Below are 24,358 nucleotides of genomic sequence, written 5' to 3' on the forward strand. Positions count from 1 at the left end.
GAAGCAACGCACAAACACATGCAGATATCTTATCTGAGATGCTCCCAAAAGTATGCAATTATAATTGTGGAAGTGTCGCTCACAAATACACGCGCATATAAGAGCTATACACGTGCATCTGTGGTTATAATTATATAGCAGTAACTAAGTAAATTCTGGAAGAGCCTAGAAGTATGCAAACGAGAAATCATAGAGTATAAAAGGCCGCAACAGTAGAGGCCCGACAATCAGTTTCATTTAAGCAAGCTATTGCTTGAGAAGTATCAGTGTTATTGTGAAGTACTTTAATAAAGGCCATTTTGCATTATTAAATATTGGAGTTATTTATTCAACAGTTTAGCGATACGAACGTTAGTAGAAGGTTGCAAATAAGAGGAATTGCAGTAAATTCGTTACAATATACTAACGATTATAAAATGGAAATTAAAATTATAATTAATCACGTACGGCATGCAGGTAATATGCCGTGAATTTCCAACAACGAGAAATGTATTGCAACGAATCATTTCGAACATATCAACAAACTTCTACAATAGTGCTCGAATTCGCGTCTATCCCGACGACATCAAAACATAATCGGTACTAATACGAATTACATGCTTGGAATCTTAAAACTTAATCTAATTCTGTGAACTTGTTTGTATTTTCATATGTAGAATATGTATACCGAATATCTCTTAATATATGTAAATGTTAACTTATGTAGTCTGTAAGATTTGTTCAATATGTACATAGATGAAATAAACTAAGCATTTGTTGTTCGATGTCTCGAGTTTCATTGCTATACTAAATAAATAAATAACTGTCAAATAAACCGATACTGACGCAATAACAAAAACAAATGCCGCTTTGCTTCACAAAAGTGTTGCCATTAGTTGCTAATGAGAAGTGGAATACATACTCGTATTATTATTTTGGAGGTCATCTGAGCTCTTCGGATTGTAAATTCCCCCTACCGAATGGTGGGGAAATTTAAACGGTTGGCTGATCAAAATGCAATGACCTTGCGTCGTTTTATGCCTTAATACATATTTTTCCTTTGCTTGCATATATAAGTATATATATGTATATGTATTTTTTTGTGCCAATTCTGTTAACTCTTTTGTTTATTTGTTTATATTGTTGAGGTGTTTTGCAGTTTTATTCAAATTATTTTCAATTTTTGCACAACAATAAATTTTGCCTATGATTGTTTACGTTACAAGCGTGACGTTGTTTTTTTTTTAAAAATCATGTAAAAATAGCGAAAAAACATATAGACGCATGTATGTGAGTATGTATGTAAGTGTATGCAAATATCCGAATTGATAGTGAAAGATTATTTTATTATTTTTAGCGGGGAGTGTCGTTATTGCATTTTATGTATGAAAACATTACAAAGCAATATATTATTTTAAGTTAATTTAATAATTTGGGAAAAACTGAAACAACGTGACAGGGCGAACAGCTGTTTCGAATCTATCTTGTAAATCTCTTCAAAGCCTTTTCTCCCGGGAGTGGGCTTCAAACCCGCACTCCTGCCAGCCATGCCATGCCTTAGGACGTTTTATTTTCTGAAAATAATATCGCCCTGTTGGTTGTACTTAGTTCTCTCGTGATTTTGTGTGTTCCTTTCCCAAGATATCTTCCGTCAAGTAAGAAAATTGGTCTCATTACCTACAAATAAATCCATCTTGCAGAGAGCTAGGTGACCTAGTTCAAAAGGAAGAATATAAGAGTGCAACATGAGGGTAACATTTTTCCAGAAAAAAACGCCATTAGTTATGCAACTTCTTCCAATTGCCTTCCCGTAAAAAAGAGAAAGACAAATAGTTCAGTAGTAGTCCATTTGGACCAAAAGTGGTCGCTTCCAACCCCATTCGGTCCGCTGGTACCCTTTTTCAATTTTGGTTCCTATTGGACAGCAGTCGCGATTTTGGTACTTTTCTTTCTTTTCCTCAGTGATATACCCCGAACTCGCAGAAGAGAAAAGCTTTCTCCTCAGGGAGACGTGCTTCACTCTAGCTCAACTACGATCTGTATAATGTAACTGGTTAAAATCTTACCTACATAATGTATGTCCTGCTGGCAATGTGAGCTCTGTGAAGTTGGCACCTACTTTGTCGAATAATTAAAAAAACCATATCTCATTCGTTTGTCCACCGTTTGTCCATGTTTGTCCAGGAAAAATTTTCGTTTGTCCACCTTTTGTTAAAAAGTTATTTCAAAAAAAAAAAAAATCGTGTGTGAAGTTGGCACCTCCATTTGCGAGTATTTAAAAAAACTAAATGCCATTCGTTTGTCCATCGTTTGTCCACGTTTGTCCAGGAAAAAATTTCGTTTGTCCACCTTTTGTTAAAAAGTTATTTCAAAAAAAAAAAAAAATCCCGTGTGAAGTTGGCACCTCCATTTACGAGTAATTAAAAAAACCAAATGCCATTCGTTTGTCCATCGTTTGTCCACGTTTGTCCACGTTGGTCCAGGAAAAATTTTCGTTTGTCCACCTTTTGTTAAAAAGTTATAACAAAAACATTTTTTTTCGAAAAAACCCAAAAAAATTTTTGTTTCGCTTTATTGTGCTAAATCCTTTGTCCGTCGTTTGCCCATCGTTTGTCCATGTTTGTCCAGGAAACATTTTCGTTTGTCCACCTTTTGTTAAAAAGTTATTTCAAAAAAACAAAGATCGTGTGTGAAGTTGGCACCTCCATTTACAAGTAATTAAAAAAACCAAATGCCATTCGTTTGTCCATCGTTTGTCCACGATTGTCCAGGAAAAATTTTCGTTTGTCCACCTTTTGTTAAAAAGTCATTTCAAAAAAACAAAAATCGTGTGTGAAGTTGGCACCTCCATTTACGAGTAATTAAAAAAACCAAATGCCATTCGTTTGTACATCGTTTGTCCAGGAAAAATTTTCGTTTGTCCACCTTTTGTTAAAAAGTTATAAAAAAAACATTTTTTTTCGAAAAAACCCAAAAAATTTTTTGTTTCGCTTTATTGTTCTAAATCGTATGTCCGTCGTTTGCCCATCGTTTGTCCATGTTTGCCCAGGAGAAATTTTCGTTTGTCCACCTTTTGTTAAAAAGTTATTTCAAAAAAACAAAACTCGTGTGTGAAGTTGGCACCTCCATTTACGAGTAATTAAAAAAACTAAATGCCATTCGTTTGTCCATCGTTTGTCCACGTTTGTCCAGGAAAAATTTTCGTTTGTCCACCTTTTGTTAAAAAGTTATTTCAAAATAGTGATGGACGATATGGCGAATTTGAGCTATCAGTGAAAATAGATATGGCTATTTTTGAATATCGGCTATTTTTTATAGCTATAGCGATCGCTTTATTTCAACAAGCGATTCCATACAGAAGAGCGATTTTGAGCTATCAGTGAATATAGGTATGGCTATTTTTTACAGCTATGGCTATTTTTTACAGCTATGGCGATCGCTTTAATTTATCTTTAATAAGCGAATCTGCAATTATTTGTATACTTGTATATAAAAAATGAATGTTTAAGTCTTTTTACCAGAGTGGATTGAATGTTATACATTAATTTATACTAAATTAAATTTTATTAGAATATATGAACCAAAATTGGAATAAAAAGAAAAAAGTATGTACCTTTAATTGTAAACTAATGTAATGTGAAATTCTAATTTTCTGAGATGTTATGATATATATTATTAACTGGCTGACGACAATATGTTCAGACTCGTATTACACTCAATGAGATGAAACTAGCTGAAATATATGTATATGCATCTTTGTTTTATAAATTTTGTTAATTGAAAATGCTTTGATTTTTAAATGTAAGATGAATCAACCCGAAATAAATCTGTATATGTAACACCATAAAAACATGATTTATTTACTATATTATACTACACCGATGTATTCAGAAATACTCCGTATGAATTTATTCTGAAAGTTGTATTTGGCTGCATAAATTTGTAAAGTAAAGTGAATCAATTTTTAATGAAAAATACAGAGAAAAAATATAGCAAATTCTTCAAACTAGTATAAAAATATTCTTTAGCAGAAAATTAGCCACCCACTGCAGTGCCCTAGAAATTAGCCGGAGAATTCAACCATATACAAACCATATGACAAATCTTGAATTGCGTTCTCCCAAAAACCTTAAATTTTGAGTTAATCTGTTTACAATAAGACGAGTGATATATGTTTCTATAATTCTTTTATTTTACCATCAAAAACACAAATTTTATAAAACTGTTAACGGCTACTGCCTAGAAGTATGAACTTATGAATAACACAGGCAATCAATCTTAGGCCAAGTCTAAAGACCCGTGTCTATTTGGCGTCACATAGTGTAATTAAAAACAAAAAAATTCAGTCATTCCATTTCTTTTATACATTTCATGAAATTAAAGGTTTAAAATTAACTTATATTGCTTGTTTAATATTTTGACAAATATTAATTATTTTATTATAAATACTTAAATATAAAATCAAAATATAACGAATTTTATATTTTATGATTGGCGTTTAAAAAGATAAGCATTTTAGCCTTTTCATCATCTAAGCGCATTCTTCTCTCGCTTAAAATAAGGCCGGCTTGAGAAAAAAGTCTTTCACAGGGAACCGATGTTCCTAAACACCCCAACTTTTCGCGAGATATAGGAGATAGATTGGGATACTTGTAATTGTTTTTCTGCCACCATAAAAAAGGATCAGCTTTTCGTGCAATTACAGTTTCTTCTATATACCTCCGCACTTCGATAATTGCTCTTGAATGAGTTGTGCCTTGCGGTCTCTTTGATCTTTGCGTTGATTATTTTTGAATTCGATCTTTCGCTTGTCTGTAAAAATTACCCAAACCACGTGGCTGCTTTTCTAGCCGACTTCACAATGTCGTCGTTCTAGTTGTTGCACAAGTTTGCTTTGTTCCGTTCGCTGTTTCGGAAAGTAAAGCACACAGATGAGCAATGATGAACGATATCTCACTATCGATGATTGCATCGCTGCTATTAGTATTAGAATTTCATGCTGAAGGAAAATCGCCAATCGCTGTAATCGCTATAATCGCTATTGGCGATATTCTGCCAGAGGTGATTGTCATTCAAAAGAATCGAATGAAGGAAAATAGCCAATCACTGATATATTTGGATTGCAATAGCTATAGCTATTAGCGATTTGTCAATAGCGGCGATGCAATCACCAATAGCGAAATATCGAGCCATCACTATTTCAAAACAAGTAAGGAAGGCTAAGTTCGGGTGTAACCGAACATTACATACTCAGTTGAGAGCTGTGGAGACACAGTAAGGGAAATCACCATGTTGTAAAAGGAACCTAGGGTAACCCTGGAATGTGTTTGTATGACATGTGTATCAAATGGAAGGTATTAAAGAGTATTTTAAGAGGAAGTGGGCCATAGATATATAGATGTACGCCATTTAGGGATATCGCCATAAAGGTGGACCAGGCCTGACTCGAGAATTTGTTTGTACGATATGGGTATCAAATAAAAGGTATTAATGAGTATTTTAAAAGAGCGTGGGCCTAAGTTCTATAGGTGGACGTCTTTTCGAGATATCGCCATAAAGGTGGACCAGGGGTGACTCTAGAATTTATTTTGTACGATATGGGTATCAAATAAAAGGTATTAATGAGTATTTTAAAAGAGCGTGGGCCTAAGTTCTATAGATGTACGCCTTTTCGAGATATCGCCATAAAGATGGACCAGGGGTGACTCTAGAATTTGTTTGTACGATATGAGTATCAAATGAAAGGTGTTAATGAGTATTTTAAGAGGGCGTGGGCCTTAGTTCTATATGTGGACGCCTTTTCGAGATATCGCCATAAACGTGGACCAGGGGTGACTCTAGAATTTGTTTGTACTATATGGGTATCAAATGAAAGGTGTTAATAAGTGTTTTAAAAGGAAGTCGGCGTTTGTTCTATGGGTGGACGCCTTTTCGGGATATCACCATAAACGTGGACCAGGGGTGACTCTAGAATGCGTTTGTACAATATGGGTATCAAATGAAAGGTGCTAATGAGTATTTTAAAAGGGCGTGGGCCTTAGTTCTATAGGTGGACGCCTTTTCGAGATATCTCCATAAAGGTAGACCAGGGGTGACTCTAGAATTTGTTTGTACGATATGGGTATCAAATGAAAGGTGTTAATGAGTATTTTAAAAGGGAGTGGGCCTTAGTTCTATAGGTGGATGCCCGTTCGAGATATCGCCATAAAGGTGGGCCAGGGGTGACTCTAGAATTTTTGTGTACGATATGGGTATCAAATGAAAGGTGTTAATCAGTATTTTAAAAGGGTGTGGGCCTTAGTTCTATAGGTGGATGCCTTTTCGAGATATCGCCATAAAGGTAGACCAGGGGTGACTCTAGAATTTGTTTGTACGATATGGGTATCAAATGAAAGGTGTTAATGAGTATTTTAAAAGGGCGTGGGCCTTAGTTCTATAGGTGGACGCCTTTTCGAGATATCGACATAAAGGTGGACCAGGGGTGACTCTAGAATTTGTTTATACGATATGGGTATCAAATGAAAGGTGTTAATGAGTATTTTAAAAGGGAGTGGGCCTTAGTTCTATAGGTGGACGCCTTTTCGAGATATCGACATGAAGGTGGACCAGGGGTGACTCTAGAATTTGTTTGTACGATATGGGTATCAAATGAAAGGTGTTAATGAGTATTTTAAAAAGGAGTGGGCCTTAGTTCTATATGTGGACGCCTTTTCGAGATATCGCCATAAACGTGGACCAGGGGTGACTCTAGAATGTGTTTGTACGATATGGGTATCAAATTAAAGGTATTAATGAGGGTTTTAAAAGGGAGTGGCCCTTAGTTGTATATGTGAAGTCGTTTTCGAGATATCTACCAAAATGTGGACCAGGGTGATTCAGAACATCATCTGTCGGGTACCGCTAATTTATTTATATATGTAATACCACGTACAGTATTCCTTCCAAGATTCCAAGGGCTTTTGATTTCACCCTGCAAAACTTTTTCATTTTCTTCTACTTAATATGGTAGGTGTCACACCCATTTTACCAAGTTTTTTTCTAAAGTTATATTTTGCGTCAATAGACCAATACAATTACCATGTTTCATTCCTTTTTTCGTATTTGGTATATAATTATGGCATTTTTTCATTTTTCGTAATTTTCGATATCGAAAAAGAGGGCGTGGCCATAGTCGGATTTCGGCCATTTTTTACACCAATACAAAGTGAGTTCAGATAAGTACGTGAACTGAGTTTAGTAAAGATATATCGATTTTTGCTCAAGTTATCGTGTTAACGGCCGAGTGGAAGGACAGACGGTCGACTGTGTATAAAAACTGGGCGTGGCTTCAACCGATTTCGCCCTTTTTCACAGAAAACAGTTATCGTCCTAGGAGCTAAGCCTCTACCAAATTTCACAAGGATAGGTAAATTTTTGTTCGACTTATGACATTAAAAGCATCCTAGACAAATTAAATGAAAAAGGGTGGAGCCACGCCCATTTTGAAATTTTCTTTTATTTTTGTATTTTGTTGTACCATATCATTACTGGAGTTGAATGTTGGCATAATTTACTTATATGCTGTAAAGTCATTAACTTTTCTTTTAAAATTTGAATTAAAAAAAAAAATTTTTTAAAAAGTGAGCGTGGTCGTTCTCCGATTTTGCTAATTTTTATTAAGCAGACATAAAGTAATAGGAGTAACGTTCCTGCCAAATTTCATCATGATATCTTCAACGACTGCCAAATTACAGCTTGCAAAACTTCTAAATTACCTTCATTTAAAAGTGGGCGGTGCCACGCCCATTGTCCAAAATTTTACTAGTTTTCTATTCTGCGTCATAAGCTCAACTCACCTACCAAGTTTCATCGCTTAATGCGTATTTGGTAATGAATTATCGCACTTTTTCGATTTTTCGAAATTTTCGATATCGAAAAAGTGGGTGTGGTTATTGTCCGATATCGTTCATTTTAAATAGCGATCTGAGTGCCCAGGAACCTACATACCAAATTTCATCAAGATACCTTAAAATTTACTCAAGTTATCGTGTTAACGGACAGACGGACGGACGGACGGACATGGCTCAATCGAATTTTTTTTCGATACTGATGATTTTGATATATGGAAGTCTATATCTATCTCGATTCCTTTATACCTGTACAACCAACCGTTATGCAATCAAAGTTAATATACTCTGTGAGCTCTGCTCAACTGAGTATAAAAACAAAAATCGTGTGTGAAGTTGGCACCTCCATTTACGAGTAATTAAAAAAACCAAATGCCATTCGTTTGTCCATCGTTTGTCCACGTTTGTCCAGGAAAAATTTTCGTTTGTCCACCTTTTGTTAAAAAGTTATAACAAAAACATTTTTTTTTCGAAAAACCCATAAAATTGTTTGTTTCGCTTTATTGTTCTAAATCGTATGTCCTTCGTTTGCCCATCGTTTGTCCATGTTTGTCCAGGAGAAATTTTCGTTTGTCCACCTTTTGTTAATAAGTTATTTCAAAAAAACAAACATCGTGTGTGAAGTTGGCACCTCCATTTACGAGAAATTAAAAAAACCAAATGCCATTCGTTTGTCCATCGTTTGTCCACGTTTGTCCAGGAAAAATTTTCGTTTGTCCACCTTTTGTTAAAAAGTTATAACAAAAACATTTTTTTTCGAAAAAACCCAAAAAAATTTTTGTTTCGCCTTATTGTGCTAAATCGTATGTCCGTCGTTTGCCATCGTTTGTCCATGTTTGTTCAGGAGAAATTTTCGTTTGTCCACCTTTTGTTAAAAAGTTATTTCAAAAAAACAAAAATCGTGTGTGAAGTTGGCACCTCCATTTACGAGAAATTAAAAAAACCAAATGCCATTCGTTTGTCCATCGTTTCTCCACGTTTGTCCAGGAAAAATTTACGTTTTTCCACCTTTTGTTAAAAAGTTATAACAAAAACATTTTTTTTCGAAAAAACCCAAAAAAATGTTTGTTTCGCTTTATTGTGCTAAATCGTTATTCAAAGTTATTTCAAAAAAAACAAAACTCGTGTGTGAAGTTGGCACCTTTTTTTTGCTCGTAAATGGAGGTGCCAACTTCACACACGAGTTTTGTTTTTTTGAAATAACTTTTTAACAAAAGGTGGACAAACGAAAATTTCTCCTGGACAAACATGGACAAACGATGGGCAAACGAAGGACATACGATTTAGAACAATAAAGCGAAACAAAAAATTTTTTGGGTTTTTTCGAAAAAAAATGTTTTTGTTATAACTTTTTAACAAAAGGTGGAGAAACGAAAATTTTTCCTGGACAAACGTGGACAAACGATGGACAAACGAATGGCATTTGGTTTTTTTAATTACTCGTAAATGGAGGTGCCAACTTCACACACGATTTTTGTTTTTTTGAAATAACTTTTTAACAAAAGGTGGACAAACGAAAATTTCTCCTGGACAAACATGGACAAACGATGGGCAAACGACGGACATAAGATTTAGAACAATAAAGCGAAACAAAACATTTTTTGGGTTTTTTCGAAAAAAAAATGTTTTTGTTATAACTTTTTAACAAAAGGTGGACAAACGAAAATTTTTCCTGGACAAACGTGGACAAACGATGGACAAACGAATGGCATTTGGTTTTTTTAATTACTCGTAAATGGAGGTGCCAACTTCACACACGATTTTTGTTTTTTTGAAATAACTTTTTAACAAAAGGTGGACAAACGAAAATTTTTCCTGGACAAACGTGGACAAACGATGGACAAACGAATGGCATTTAGTTTTTTTAATTACTCGTAAATGGAGGTGCCAACTTCACACACGATTTTTGTTTTTTTGAAATAACTTTTTAACAAAAGGTGGACAAACGAAAATTTCTCCTGGACAAACATGGACAAACGATGGGCAAACGACGGACATACGATTTAGAACAATAAAGCGAAACAAAAAATTTTTTGGGTATTTTTGAAAAAAAATGTTTTTTTTATAACTTTTTAACAAAAGGTGTGCCAACTTCACACACGATTTTTGTTTTTTTGAAATAACTTTTTAACAAAAGGTGGACAAATGAAAATTTTTCCTGGACAATCGTGGACAAACGATGGAAAAACGAATGGCATTTGGTTTTTTTAATTACTTGTAAATGGAGGTGCCAACTTCACACACGATTTTTGTTTTTTTGAAATAACTTTTTAACAAAAGGTGGACAAACGAAAATTTTTCCAGGACAATCGTTGACAAACGATGGACAAACGAATGGCATTTGGTTTTTTAATTACTTGTAAATGGAGGTGCCAACTTCACACACGATTTTTGTTTTTTTGAAATAACTTTTTAACAAAAGGTGGACAAACGAAAATGTTTCCTGGACAAACATGGACAAACGATGGGCAAACGACGGACAAACGATTTAGCACAATAAAGCGAAACAAAAATTTTTTTGGGTTTTTTCAAAAAAAATGTTTTTGTTATAACTTTTTAACAAAAGGTGGACAAACGAAAATTTTTCCTGGACAAACGTGGACAAACGATGGACAAACGAATGGCATTTGGTTTTTTTAATTACTCGTAAATGGAGGTGCCAACTTCACACGGGATTTTTTTTTTTTTTGAAATAACTTTTTAACAAAAGGTGGACAAACGAAAATTTTTCCTGGACAAACGTGGACAAACGATGGACAAACGAATGGCATTTAGTTTTTTTAAATACTCGCAAATGGAGGTGCCAACTTCACACACGATTTTTTTTTTTGAAATAACTTTTTAACAAAAGGTGGACAAACGAAAATTTTTCCTGGACAAACATGGACAAACGAATGAGATATGGTTTTTTTAATTATTCGACAAAGTAGGTGCCAACTTCACAGAGCTGGCAATGTATCCTCAGATGACACAAACCATCTCTTTCATTGCAATGAGGAACCAACGCCTCTAACACCCCTCTCACTATGGTCCAACCCTGTTGAAACTGCAAGTTTACTTCGACTTCCGTTAGAGGATTGGTTGGGGCGCAGCACTGCTACAACAACAACAATGATGCCATTTCACCTAAGGGATAATTTAGGCGAGGCATCAAAAAGAAAATTGTGGGGTCTTAGGGCAAACAAATTTTCGTTAATTGTTGGACTTATCAGAACAAAGTCTTGTTTTGGTGGCTAGATATTTTGATCAATGAGCTTAAAGATTTCCAAGAATATTGTCGTGTTAAGGCACTCAAATACTTGAAAACTAAATACCTCGACACAAGAAATATTTTTATTGAAAGCGATAATTTCCAAATGTGCAACGAATTGCGATAAAAAAAATTATTTTTCTATTATTCTGTAAAATTACTCCCGTAGGTGCCAGTAAACCCCATACACTTTAGTAACACTGTTAAATAATTTTTTTGTACCTAATTAAGTGTAATCCGTTGTTACACAGTTAAAACTTGTAAGATCTTGGATTTGAAATCTGAAACCTGGCGGTATATTCAGTAAATGTGAGGTTTGAAATGTGAATACAAATTATATTGAAAACCTGAAATTGCTTACTTTAATTTATGATTTTCTGAGTTTGTCACATAGTTCGTAAACACAAGAACGCAAGTTTTCGAACCGTGCCTTACTAAAACCTATAAATTTATTTTATTGTAATCAACAGCATAATGCTTTAACTAAGAACTTTGTAAGTAAAACTAGGTTCATAACGTTGTTGAAAATGTAATACCTAAAAGTACACTTTACTTTTGTTTATGCATTCAAAAAAATCAAATAAAAATTTGGTCCTTTTTTAGATTTGGCGTTTTTTTCCGAAGAATTTTGGTCGTAAATGAAAATATGGTCTGGCAACCGTGTCGTTCGCTCTTATCAAGAGAGCAGAGAGCATCTCCTCAAAACATTCTGTATTGTAGTATGAAAATAGGTTTGGAAAAAAGTTGCATGCACTTAGAAATAATTTTTTATACTTTTCATGAGATACAGAACTGCCTAAGTATGTGTGTGTGACATATGACCGCGTTTCCTGTTTGAGCACCCTGCATAACAAAATAGGCTCATAACTGATTTTGGAAGTACATATATGATGTGGGATACATCGATATAAAGCACCTTAAACCTTCTTTAAGCACCTAGTGTTCTAAATAAAAGGACGATTAACAAACATATGAGCGATATCTTTCTTTGATAGTTGCATAAGTCACCAAAAAAAGTTATAATTCTTATTTACCAAAACGGGTATGGGGCTGGCATATGCCCTCGCTAGGTATACCCTTCGTAAAAGGCGATCAAAATGCCAATAGCTATCCATTCCTGAGTGGTGATAACTCAAAAGGGAGCAATGCAGGCACGCGCATCGCTTGTGTGAGCCAGTCACGGTCAATAAAAACTGTACCGCCGGGAGCAAGAAACGCCAGTTGTGAACTGTATGTATGTAATGTATCGCTGTGTGCTTGTACACAAGTCTCATCTCCTGTCCTTAGAATCGGCGCACTAGTGGATCTGATGAATAGTAATGGAACTTAAGGTGGAGTTGCCTTGCAACCGGATGCCATTATCCTTAAAATGGTAACAAGCTTTGATAGACTACGTACCTTCTCAAGAAATTCTGATTGTACATGCGATTACAAGCTAATTTGGTACCAATGATACCGCTACGAAGTGTTTCAGCAGGGAACGTGGAGCCGAAATCTGGGCCATAGACCATGCAATTAGATCCGTTGTGTTTTGACACCGTAAGGTTGGGCCTAAGAGGCAGGTACTCATGTAAAAAACATACTAATTATCTACCAAAACGAGTGTTAAAAAATTAAAAAAAAAGTGGACTTATGTGACTTTCAAAAATAAAGGCCAATTTTGAATAAAATATACCTTGACGACAAACAACAAATATAAAAAATAAAGCACATACAATTTTCATGGCACCGATCTCAAGAGATTAAGAATTATTTAGCTTCAATGAATTAAGCGGTGGTGAATGAAGACAGAAAATGAAAGTGTGCACATAAAAGTAGACAATAAGCAAATACGAACACAACAAAACAGCACAACACATTTCTCTAACTAGTCAATCTCATGAGAAATTCCAAACACATTCTTAAACCATTTTCGAACAACTTTTTTTTGAGCGCGACAAACGATGCGAACGCAAACGAGGCCATTAACGAGAATAATACGCCAAACAGCCATTATTATGGCCGCATCCCAATGAACCCTGATGCGTTCAACGCAATTTTGACATGACAGTTGCGTTTGTAAATATAAACAACACTTCAGACTAAGAAAATGAACCTTATTTCGACTAGTCCAATAACATCGACAGTTTTTAATTGTAAAAAACGTTGGTAAAGTACCAACGAGTGGGAAAAATAGTTTCACTAGCAAAGTGTGAGAGCACTCATAGACAAAGCAAATGTCGAATTCTTCTTCTTATGCTTTTAACGTAGCATAAGTTGAAGATTGCCAATTTTTTTATGTCAGATGGCGCTATTGTCGCGCGATCTGCTGTTCTTCATTAAAATACGCGCAATCTACTCATCATGCATAATATTGCGTTGAGCGCATCTATATGAAAAAGTCCACTGTGACGCGGCCATTATTCTGTGTTACACAAACGTGATATCAACGAATAAAAAATTAATGGCAGAATATTAAGAGTGTATGAGTCAAGGAATGAGTGGGGCGTAAATGAGCGTGTGACTCTTAATTGGTATCTGAAGACATGCGACTAGAAATCAATCTAAAAAATCCACAGGCAAAATATTTTGTAGTTTTTAAAGAATAGTAGGACATAAAAAAACTAATTTTAGATGGAAATGAAAAGTGAATTGAGAGCAACAAAATCTAATTTTAGGAATTTCCGCATACATTTTTGAAGTGTAAACATCTTTATTCACAGTATGGGAGAACCCTGAATGTACCCGTAAGATGTAAGTGTAAGCGTAGTCTTTGTTATTGGTATGCTGTATGGAGTATAAAGGATCAGAGAGTAAGTGTAATCAATACACTGTTGCGTAATGTGCAAACAAGGTATGTGGTATAGTTGATAAGAGCGAAATCACACAGAAACTCAAGGCGTTCATATAAGTTAAGGCCTACGAGCAAATATACAATTTTTATACGTGCAAGTGCATGAAGATATTTATACACTGCTGTTTTGTTGGAAATAAAGAGCCAGAGATATAATGGCAAACATGAGCAAATGCGTGATTTTTATTACTGATAGACAAAGTGTTTACAAGAACAAGGAACTTGGTTGGGTATTCAGGGTTAATCTACAATTTGTTTATTTTAAAGGTTTTGTCTTTGTAAATTAGTTGCTAAGATTTATATGAGGATCACAAGGAAAAAATTAGGTAATTAAAATTAAATTAAATTAATCAAATAATAATAAAATTAAAAAAAAAAAAACAAAATCAAATAAAGCGAAATAAGAAAATAAAACAAGATTAAATGAAATGTAATCTAAATTAAATTAAACTATATCAAACCAAATTAAATTAATGTGAATTAAATTAAATTAAGCTAAAAAATATAATTAAATTTAATTTTATTCAATCTAAATTAATTTATGTATCTAAAGACTATAACAAGTCTGTTAAATTAAATAGAATCGATATTTAATCGACGAGATATCCGTTTGTTATCGTTGTTGTGGTTTAACTTCAACCCCTGGGCGAGCTTTAAAAATAAATAAATGTAAGGTGCGATAACCTACGAAGAGATTTTAGGCCGAGTTTCTCTTCCAATTTGCGTCGTTCTCCTTTTAATTTTCCTACAAATTGGCGGGACAGGACCTAATTGTTTTATGCCGACTCCGAACGGCATCTGCAAGGCAGATGAGTTTTCACTGAGAGCTTTTCATGGCAGAAATACACTCGCGAGTGCTTGCCAAAAACTGCCGAGGGGCGACCCCGCTTAGAAAAATTTTGTTCTAATTGAAAAAACTTGTTTCTAAAATTTTGATGTTGCTTTTCCAAGGGCGTGAACCCAGGATCTTCGGTGTGGATGGCGGAGCACGTTATCATCACACCACGGCGGTCGCCTGGGCGAGCTCCAGTTAACTTAGAAACATAAGTGTTCAGACAGGCGTCTGTATGTTTACACAACGAAATCAACGAGTACTTGGTGCTCACGCCTCTTTTTTATACAAATCAACGGTAAATATCAAGGCTGTCAAAAATTTAAGCGGACCGCTAGATGAATAAACCTTGGCAATCAACAAAATAACTAAGAGCTATATATACGCAAAAACAAGTGCGAATGCATTAATACTTAAACAATAAAAACGAGTTAATCAATCATTGTAGGTAAAACAAAACGAAAAACATGAAGAAAAAAACTACACAATTTAAAAAACTAGCCTGCGAGATTTTAGCAAAACGCAGACAGCTCTCCTTTTAGCGAAACCGCTTTAGTAACCTTGCGATAAAGAGATAAATAAAAAAAAAACAAGTAGGGACGGGGCTGTGGTCGGCTGTGCCAGAGACATCATACCTTTCATGAATGTAGATGAACAATAATGTGATGAAATTTGAAAAATTTATAAAATCTGAGCAATCAGTTTTAAATGATATACATCAATGGACACATAAATGGCACAAAATGTCATATGAAGTCAATGTGTAATTTTTTTAGTAACCTTGCGATAAAGAGATAAATAAAAAAAAAACAAGTAGGGACGGGACTGTGGTCGGCTGTGCCAGAGACATCATACCTTTCATGAATGTAGATGAACAATAATGTGATGAAATTTGAAAAATTTATAAAATCTGAGCAATCAGTTTTAAATGATTTACATCAATGGACACATAAATGGCACAAAATGTCATATGAAGTCAATGTGTAATTTTTTTTTAACCATAAATTTATCGTAAAGCAAAATGTGTGTGCTATTTTTGACGCCGGCGGTAATTCTCACACATGCGGCGCCTAAGTGCCTCGTTTTATCTGGTTTATTGTTTGCCTTTATCAGTTTTTTGTAAACTTCGCAGATTATAAGTGGACACATAAATGGCACAATTTTACAATTTTAATTTTAAGAAGTGCACTATTTATAGCGTAGTTCGATGGTTTGTATTATTTAAAGTGTTTAGAAAACAAAAACAAAAAATTTTCTTTGGTATGCCGTTCAGGAATCATTGTACGCCGTACTTAACATCAAGTTCCAACAACTTATAGAAATTATGAGTAGCAGATGTGAAGCATCAACCAAAATTAAAGTCTATAGCACAAAATATTAACAACTTGAACGTAAAACAAAGCCGAGAAGAAAATATTCTTTTAACTAGGGTTTCTTTAATTTTTTAAGGTTGTACCGTTTATATTTGTTTTGTGTTATCATTGAAAGTGTGAAATATGTAAATCTTTATAAAGAGAGAAAATACTTGGTCGTTTTTTTTTAATCACCATTAGTATAGCACATGTAAGCTCTTTGTGAAATTTCAAAAAAAATTTATTGAAACTTTGAAATTTATCTAACGATCACATATCAAAATTTGATTGAGGAAACGCAAAGTAAAACACATTTTCTTGTCAATAATGTATTCTATAATTTTAGCAAACGATTGAGATATGTTTGTTCAAAATACGTACAATATTCAAAACCAGCGAGCTAAATAATCACAGCACAAATTATTAAAAAAGTTTGATTAGTTATTTTTTTCCTTTAAATATTTTGGTTCAGTTCTTCACTTTGTAGAACAAAATTATTGAATACAATAGGATAATCCCTCTACCTTGTAACCACAGAAAACTTAGAAGAAAGTTTTCCATTTTACAGTCTAAAGTTTTCTACACGCAAAAAAATACATTTGTGTAAGTGGTGCGTTCCCTGAGTTTTCTTGTATATTTGGTCTGGACTACCGTTCCTAGACGGAGAGAATCACCCTAATCTATTAATTTATAATAATACATAGGGGTAATCGGCATGTAGAGGGGCATCTATATAGACCAACATGTGAAAAATTCAATAATGGCAGACAGAGGCACACCATCTATACTGTAGAGAAAAGTGGGAAGAATTGGAAAAGTGACATAGCTGCCAAAGTTCAAACAAAAATTGGAGCTACACAACATTATCACCGAGTTGTAGAAAATAGCGCAATATAGGAAAAATTAGTTGTGGCACATTTCAAGAAAATAAATTTAGGAATCTGCATACTAGCTTTAATATTGGTATCCGTTATCTATGAAATTGAATTGGTCGATAACAATGCTAACCAAATTCAAAAACTTAAAATTTCGAACTGTCGACTTTACACATACTCAAAAAGTTTTTGAAAATTCTGAAAAAAACATTTCGAAATCATCATTTGAAACAATCCTCGAAGTGTCGAATATTTCAAAAACATTTTTGGGATTGATTATTGTTTGCGCAATTGTATTCATTGAAGTTTGTCTTACAATTAACATAAATTAATAGAAGATAATAATGATCTCTGTATAATTTTTACTGCTATTTTCGTTTCGACAACTGTACATATGTAGCCTCATAAGAAAAATGTATGACTCAGAATAAATTAAAAAAATAAAACGAAGAAGAACAATGAGGAATTGTGCCAAGTTTTCCACCGATCAACCACAACACTCAACTAACTCAATAATTTAATTATCCCCACATAAGAGAAACACAAATATATTGAGTTTGGCGATATATTCACTTTGCTTGTTGATAGGCATTGTGTTTCAGAAAGGTATGCGCATATTTTTGAACTTAAAATTTTGTTTATTTTTAACAGTGTCAAAGCAATTTGCATATTTTTGCGTTTTTTATTGAACACAGCTAAAAAGCAAAAGGACCAAAAACAACACAAACGCTGCATAGATATAAAAATCACGCTTACTTTGGTAGCTCCAGCAAAAAGTTTACAATCAACATACTCGTTGCTACATCACAAACACATAGATAATCACTAATTATCGCATTCAACCAAATTACGAATGCACCGCATTGGATGGATGGAAATTAATTGCGAATTGCACGGAAATTCAAATGAGAAATTCAGTCCACTCATAGAACTCAGTTCACATATGGGAGGGGAGACTCCATGATAGCTTTAAAATAAAATATTTACGTATTTACGCGAATTTTTTACGAAGAGCAAATGCTTAGCAAATTGTATCAGTTATTTTATTTTTCTTTATTTATTGCATGCAAATTTCGAAATTTTTATTTAGAATTTTTATTTATTCAGTTATAGTAATCTACGAAATACATTATTTCTTACAGGCTTCATATCCAAAGAATTTGAGAACAAATTAATCTCTCGTAACGTTATGATGAGAGGCGCATGATATGCATAGCTAATTTCATTACTTTTAAATTTCCTGTAAGGAACTGATATGTATGTATTTGGCAACTCTAACACTTACGATATTACAATACCTAACATAAGTATATAATGTAAATTTAAGGTTCCTTATTGTCTTGTTCTTTTCAATAAAGTTAGTCTCTCACTAGCAGTTCCCGGTGTCGTATTAATTCTGCCATATATACATATTCTGGCGACGAGAAATAAGGAAGAAACCACGTGTAATTTATTTGTACAAAAGTTAAACAATAAATGTTGCTTTAATATACAAGAAATATATTAATAGTGAACAGGAAACAATGGCAAATAAAGTGTTTGTTGGAAGTATCGAGTTTTACGTGTTAGGCGAGGATTTTTCGCTATACGCTAGAAGACTTAAGCACCTTTTGTCGCTGAATAATGTTTCTGAAAATAGCGCAAAAATTTCATTTCTGGTGAGCTTAGGAGGTCCCGACCTTTATAAAGTGTTGGTTAACTTGATCGCTCCTAAAACAGAAACTGATGCGACGATCAAATTCGACGACCTAATTGAAAATTTATCAAAGCACTTCATGCCGAAGAAAAACGTGATCGCTGAGTGCTTTAAATTCTTTAAAAGGTCACAGAGGACAGGGGAACCGCTGCAGGAGTATGTCGTGGAATTGAAACAAATTGCCCAACATTGTGAGTTTGGAACATTCCAAGATAAAGCATTACTAATACAGTTTGTGTGTGGAATCTCCGAGGAGAAAATTCAAAATCGGCTTTTAAACGATGCAGAACTTAAGACATTTGAGAAAGCAATCGGAATTGCGACAGCAATGGAAATGACAACCAAAAGCTTGGTAGCTATGAAACAAGGAGATGGTCACGTACATGCATTGAATGGTGGTAGAACAAGCTCGAGAGACCAGAAGAGGCGAACATCAAATAGCAGTCGAGTTAATAGCAATGACAAAAGAGAGAAAACTGACAAAAATATCGGCAGTCAACGAGAAGAAGAACGGCGAGAAAGACGACGCGTGAGGTGTTTTAGATGTGGTGCAATTGGACACATGCAACGGTATTGCAGGCAACCTAGAAAGAGTAACGTGAACAATTTTGAAGCTGACAATGAAAGTGAAAGCAGTGATGCGGAAGAGAACTCTGAGTACCTTTGTAGGTATTTAAATAATTGTAAAACAGTAGAGAACATAAGACCGCATAAAGTAAAATTAAATATTAGTGGAAAAACTATTGAATTCGAAGTAGACACAGGTGCTAGCGAGACAGTTATAAGTAAGTTTCATTATTTAATTTAATTTAATTTATTTGGATTAAAGTCGACACAGACACAATGCGGTCGACTACTAAGATATATAAAACATAAAATTAATGTTATAATTAAAAATATTTAAATTCAACCATACATAGGAAAGAAAGTACAAAATATCAGGCCAGACGTGACAGTATTGAATTATGCAACTCGGAAAACGAACATTCAAAACTGATGCAGTTATACAAGTTGTTGTAGTGCGAACACCAACTTCGCAGTGGATTATTTTTGGCAAAATTTTGCCGGCAAAGTGGTAAATAAAAAGGCACAAAGTGCCTGGACGTTCTACCAGGAACAGCAAAATTTAGTCGACTAACAAGATCAGATGAGTCGATCTCGCCCATAATGAGCTTGTGAATGAACATTACCCCGAGTAAAGTTCTTCGATTTTCTAAAGTTGGCAGATTTATAAGGAGAAGCCTATTTCTATATGGTAATTTATATTTTAAGAAAGTTAAATTGATTTTGGGAAGAAAAAGCATGAAGTTGATATCCGGTGATTGCATTTGTTCAATAGGTAAACTCCAAGTAAAAGTGCGTGTGCAAAATGATTCCTTTAATTTATATATGAATGTATTAGACACATATGATGGCTTTACTCCTCTGTTAGGTAGAACTTGGCTTGAAATTTTATTACCGTCGTGGCGGAGAATGTTGGAATTCGGAAAAGATGAAAATGTTTGCCACTCCATAAAAACTGCTGCGCCAAGTATAATTGCGAAATATAGAAAAGTATTTACGAAATCCAATGACGTGGTAATAAAAGATTTCAAAGCGGAGATCGTACTAAAAGAGGACGCATGTCCAATTTTTTGTAAAGCCTCAACAGTTCCTTATGGTTTACGGGTTAGTGTTGAAAAGGAGATAAAAAGATTATGCGAAGAGGGAGTGTTAATTCCAGTTACGAGAAGTAAATGGGCAAGTCCCGTAGTTATTGTAAACAAAGGAGACGGGAAAATTCGGCTGTGTGTTAATTGCAAGCGTAAGATTAACAAATATGTGGAAACTGAACACATACCGATTCCGCGAATCGATGACATTTTAGCAGGAATGGCGGGGTGGAATGTGTTTTGTAAAATTGATTTAATGGGTGCTTATTTACAAGTGGAAGTGTCTGAGCGGTCACGGGAATTGTTAACAAATAATACACATATTGGTCTTTTTCAATATACCAGACTAATTTTTGGGCTGAAGACCGCGCCCCAAATCTTCAATGGTATAATGTGCGAGATTTTGAAAGGGTTGGATAAAGTTCACGTATATTTTGATGATATTTTAGTAGGTGGATCTACTCAACAGGAATGTGAGAAGAATTTAACGAATGTATTAGAAACACTAAATATGTATAACGTAAGAGTGAACGAAGAGAAATGCGTATTTTTTTCTAAGGAACTTTGCTATTTAGGATACTCCATAAGTCAAGAGGGTATTCGACCAAGCCAAGAGAAAATCGAAGCGGTTTTAAACGCTCCTGAGCCGCTAAACAAAGCTCAATTGGCTTCTTATTTAGGCATGGTAAATTTTTACCATAAATGTGTAGCAAATTTATCTAGAGAACTCTCGTGCTTGTATACGCTGAATAGCAAACATGTTGACTTCAAATGGACAGCGGAGCATAGTGCTTGCTTTGAAAAGAGTAAAAAGCTCATTCTCAACATTGATGTTCTTATGCGGCAGTTACCCACCGACGTGTGCCGTACGTACGGACGTTTGTCGTACGAAGTACGTTTGGCCGAACTCTCAAGCCCGTAGGAATCAATGTGTGTGTCTGTGTACATGTACACAACATATTTGTGTGTGTATTGTTTACAGATAAGCACTGTTGCCATTGACCATTTTGCATATATGCTTATGGAAACATCAACTTTTTCCAATATAATTTTTGATATTGTAAAAGGCCGGAATACATATTAAATAATTATAAATAGATTACGTATTTATAAGCACTTTTACATAATTATTTCGAATTATTTTCACAATTTTTCAAACTTTAATTAGGTGTTTTTGCATAAAATTGCAAACGGTCAAAAATTAGCGCACAAAAGTTTACTAGGCAACTCTGTCTAGTGAGAGAGCGATCAGCTGACACGTTCTTACGGAAAAAATCAAAATTGTTTTGATTTCTACGTTCCGGGCTACGTACGTACGGGCGTTGCACGTCGGTGAGTTTTCGTTTACATTGCACACTCATAAGATAGGTCGTGTCAGCTGACACGTTTTTGGTACGTACGTTCGTGAGTAACTGGCGCATTACTCACTATGATCCATCGAAGTCAATTGTTGTTGCGTGCGATGCTAGTCCGTACGGAGTGGGAGCGGTGTTATCACACATTATTGATGGCGAGGAGAAACCGGTTATGTTTGCATCAAGCACACTATCCAAGGCGGAAAAAAATTACTCTCAGCTGCATAGAGAGGCATTGGCTATTGTTTTTGCAATAAAAAAGTTTCACAAATATATTTATGGGTTGAAATTTACTATACAAACAGACCATCAGCCGCTACGAGCGATTTTTGGAAGAAAAAAAGAGATGTCCGTTGTAGCAGCTAATCGTTTACAAAGGTGGGCGATTTTCTTATCGATGTATGACTTCGAAATCCGCCACAGAAAAGGCTCAGATATGCAGCACGCTGATGGGCTATCGAGACTTCCACTAGATAAACCAGTAGAAGAAGAAATAGTTAGTATCAATAATGTGGCCATCAATAATTTTCCACTAAAAATTGATGAAGTCAGGCAAGAAACAGGAAAGGACAAAATCTTAAAGAGATTATATAAGATGATTAAATCGAAAGGTTGGCCGAATACTGTGAAAACAGAGCTAAAAGCTTATTTTTCCAAGCGTGAGTCACTGGCAATAGAAGATGGTTGCATTTTTTATGGGGATCGATTGCTGATTCCAAAATCGTTAGTTAGGGCAGTATTAGAACTCTTGCATGATAGTCACGTAGGTATAGTGAGAATGAAGTCAATCGCGCGCTCATATGTATGGTGGCCGAACATCGATAGAGACATAGAGAACTGGGTCACGCAATGTAAATCTTGCAGTGTTTTTCAAAATAATCCACCTCCTAGTTTGACTAAATGGTAGTTAGCGCAGTTTCCGTTCGAAAGAGTTCATATCGACTTTGTGTACTCTAAATGGATAGAGGCTGTAGAAATGAAACGTACAGACGGTAAAAGTCTTTGCGATGCTTTGAGAAGGATATTTGCGATTTTCGGCTTACCACAGAAAATAGTGAGCGATATTGGGCCTCCCTTCAATTCAAATACATACTTAGCCTTTTGTAACTCCAATGGTATAGAGGTATTGAAATCTCCCTCTTACCATCCTTACCATCGAATGGAAGTGCAGAAAGAGCAGTACAGACGGTGAGGCAGGCATTAAAGTAGAGTCTAGTTGACCCGAAAATGCAAAATATGTCTTGGGAGTTAAAATTACAAAATTTTTTGCTTAAATACCGCAACACCCCCTCGACGAGAACAAAATTCAGAAACAGGTTTCAACTACTCAGGAAGGGGAATTGTAATGTGGAACCAACGCCTCTAACACCCCTTTCCTTATGGTCCACCCCTGTTGAAACGGAAAGTTTCCTTGGACTCCCGTTAGAGGATATTGATGACAATTTGTGATCGGTCGCGGCTATTAGGTGGGGCGAGCATTGCTACAACAACAACAACAAGGGGAAGAGAAGAGAAAAATAAAAAGGAGTTTTAAAGTAAATGAAAATATATTGTATAGAAATATATTTGGAAACGAAGTCAAATGGATACCTGGACGTATAATAAAGAAGTTGAGTAATATAAGATTTGTTATTGTTGTAAATGGTTATCAAAAACATGTCCACATAGATCACATAAGAAAAGCAAATACAACATATGCTAGAAGTAGTCCCATTACTTTTCAAAGTGAAGATAATCGAAAAAGGTCGAGATCACCGGAATCAAATATAATCGTAACACGAGGTCGAAGCAAGAAAAGTAGAGGTGAATTAGGTACAGAAAAATAATAATAAGCATAAATAAAGAAATATGTAAATAAAGCAAAGAGCTGCCATGTAATCAAATAAAATCTATAGTAAACATATCAATAATGTACATACTTGCACATTTAATAAAAGGGTAAGAAGATGATATGTATGTATTTGGCAACTCTAACACTTACGATATTACAATACCTAACATAAGTATATAATGTAAATTTAAGGTTCCTTATTGTCTTGTTCTTTTCAATAAAGTTAGTCTCTCACTAGCAGTTCCCGGTGTCGTATTAATTCTGCCATATATACATATTAGGAACCAGGAAGTAAACTCGTTCAAACAGAAAGGGATCATCTACCAAGCCTTGAATGATGTCGAAGGTCAAATTTACGGAAGCCTTTTGGATTCGTTCTAATCTTGTAATATGGTGGCCATATGAAAATTACGTATTATAGCTTAGAACGCGCTTAAGAAGTAGTTATAAAAAAGTTTTAAATTGTATGGGTCAGTAAAGTCTGTAATGCTCGCCGTTGCAGTAAACATGAAATAAGATTTAGCAATTGTATGATTTACATGATATTAAAACATGAACTTGTACTAGCAGTAATCATAAATCTCGAATTTCAGAATGCGTAGCCAGTCTAGACTCATTAATATAATAGCATAGATTGAGGTACGGGATTTAGAAAAAGTTATGTGAAAACAGGTGATTTTTTTGTACCAAAAATCTACTCTAACTAAATCTTTTTGAAGGCGTCAGATATACAGGAAATTTTTTAGAAGATTTTCAATTCATCTGCATATAGAAGAAACTTAGAGGAGACAAAGCAAGATGTAATATCATGGATAAT

At 34.7% G+C, this 24,358-nt stretch overlaps 2 protein-coding genes across 11 annotated transcripts in view; one reads left to right on the plus strand and one right to left on the minus strand.

The window, feature by feature from the left end:
• lilli (lilliputian) overlaps positions 1-24,358 on the minus strand; it is a 166,553-nt gene that overhangs the window by 92,505 nt on the left and 49,690 nt on the right. The gene's annotated exons all lie outside the window — the stretch shown is intronic.
• Positions 15,764-23,784, plus strand: LOC137239103 (uncharacterized). The gene is made up of 4 exons (XM_067764020.1): positions 15,764-15,990; positions 17,408-17,613; positions 17,703-19,488; positions 19,624-23,784. Exons 3-4 carry the CDS (start codon positions 18,531-18,533, stop codon positions 19,698-19,700), a joined length of 1,035 nt encoding a protein of 344 aa, XP_067620121.1. The 5' UTR covers positions 15,764-15,990; positions 17,408-17,613; positions 17,703-18,530; the 3' UTR covers positions 19,701-23,784.

The sequence above is a fragment of the Eurosta solidaginis genome, chromosome 2 (genome assembly GCF_040869045.1).
Source record: "Eurosta solidaginis isolate ZX-2024a chromosome 2, ASM4086904v1, whole genome shotgun sequence".
Taxonomy (NCBI): domain Eukaryota; kingdom Metazoa; phylum Arthropoda; class Insecta; order Diptera; family Tephritidae; genus Eurosta; species Eurosta solidaginis.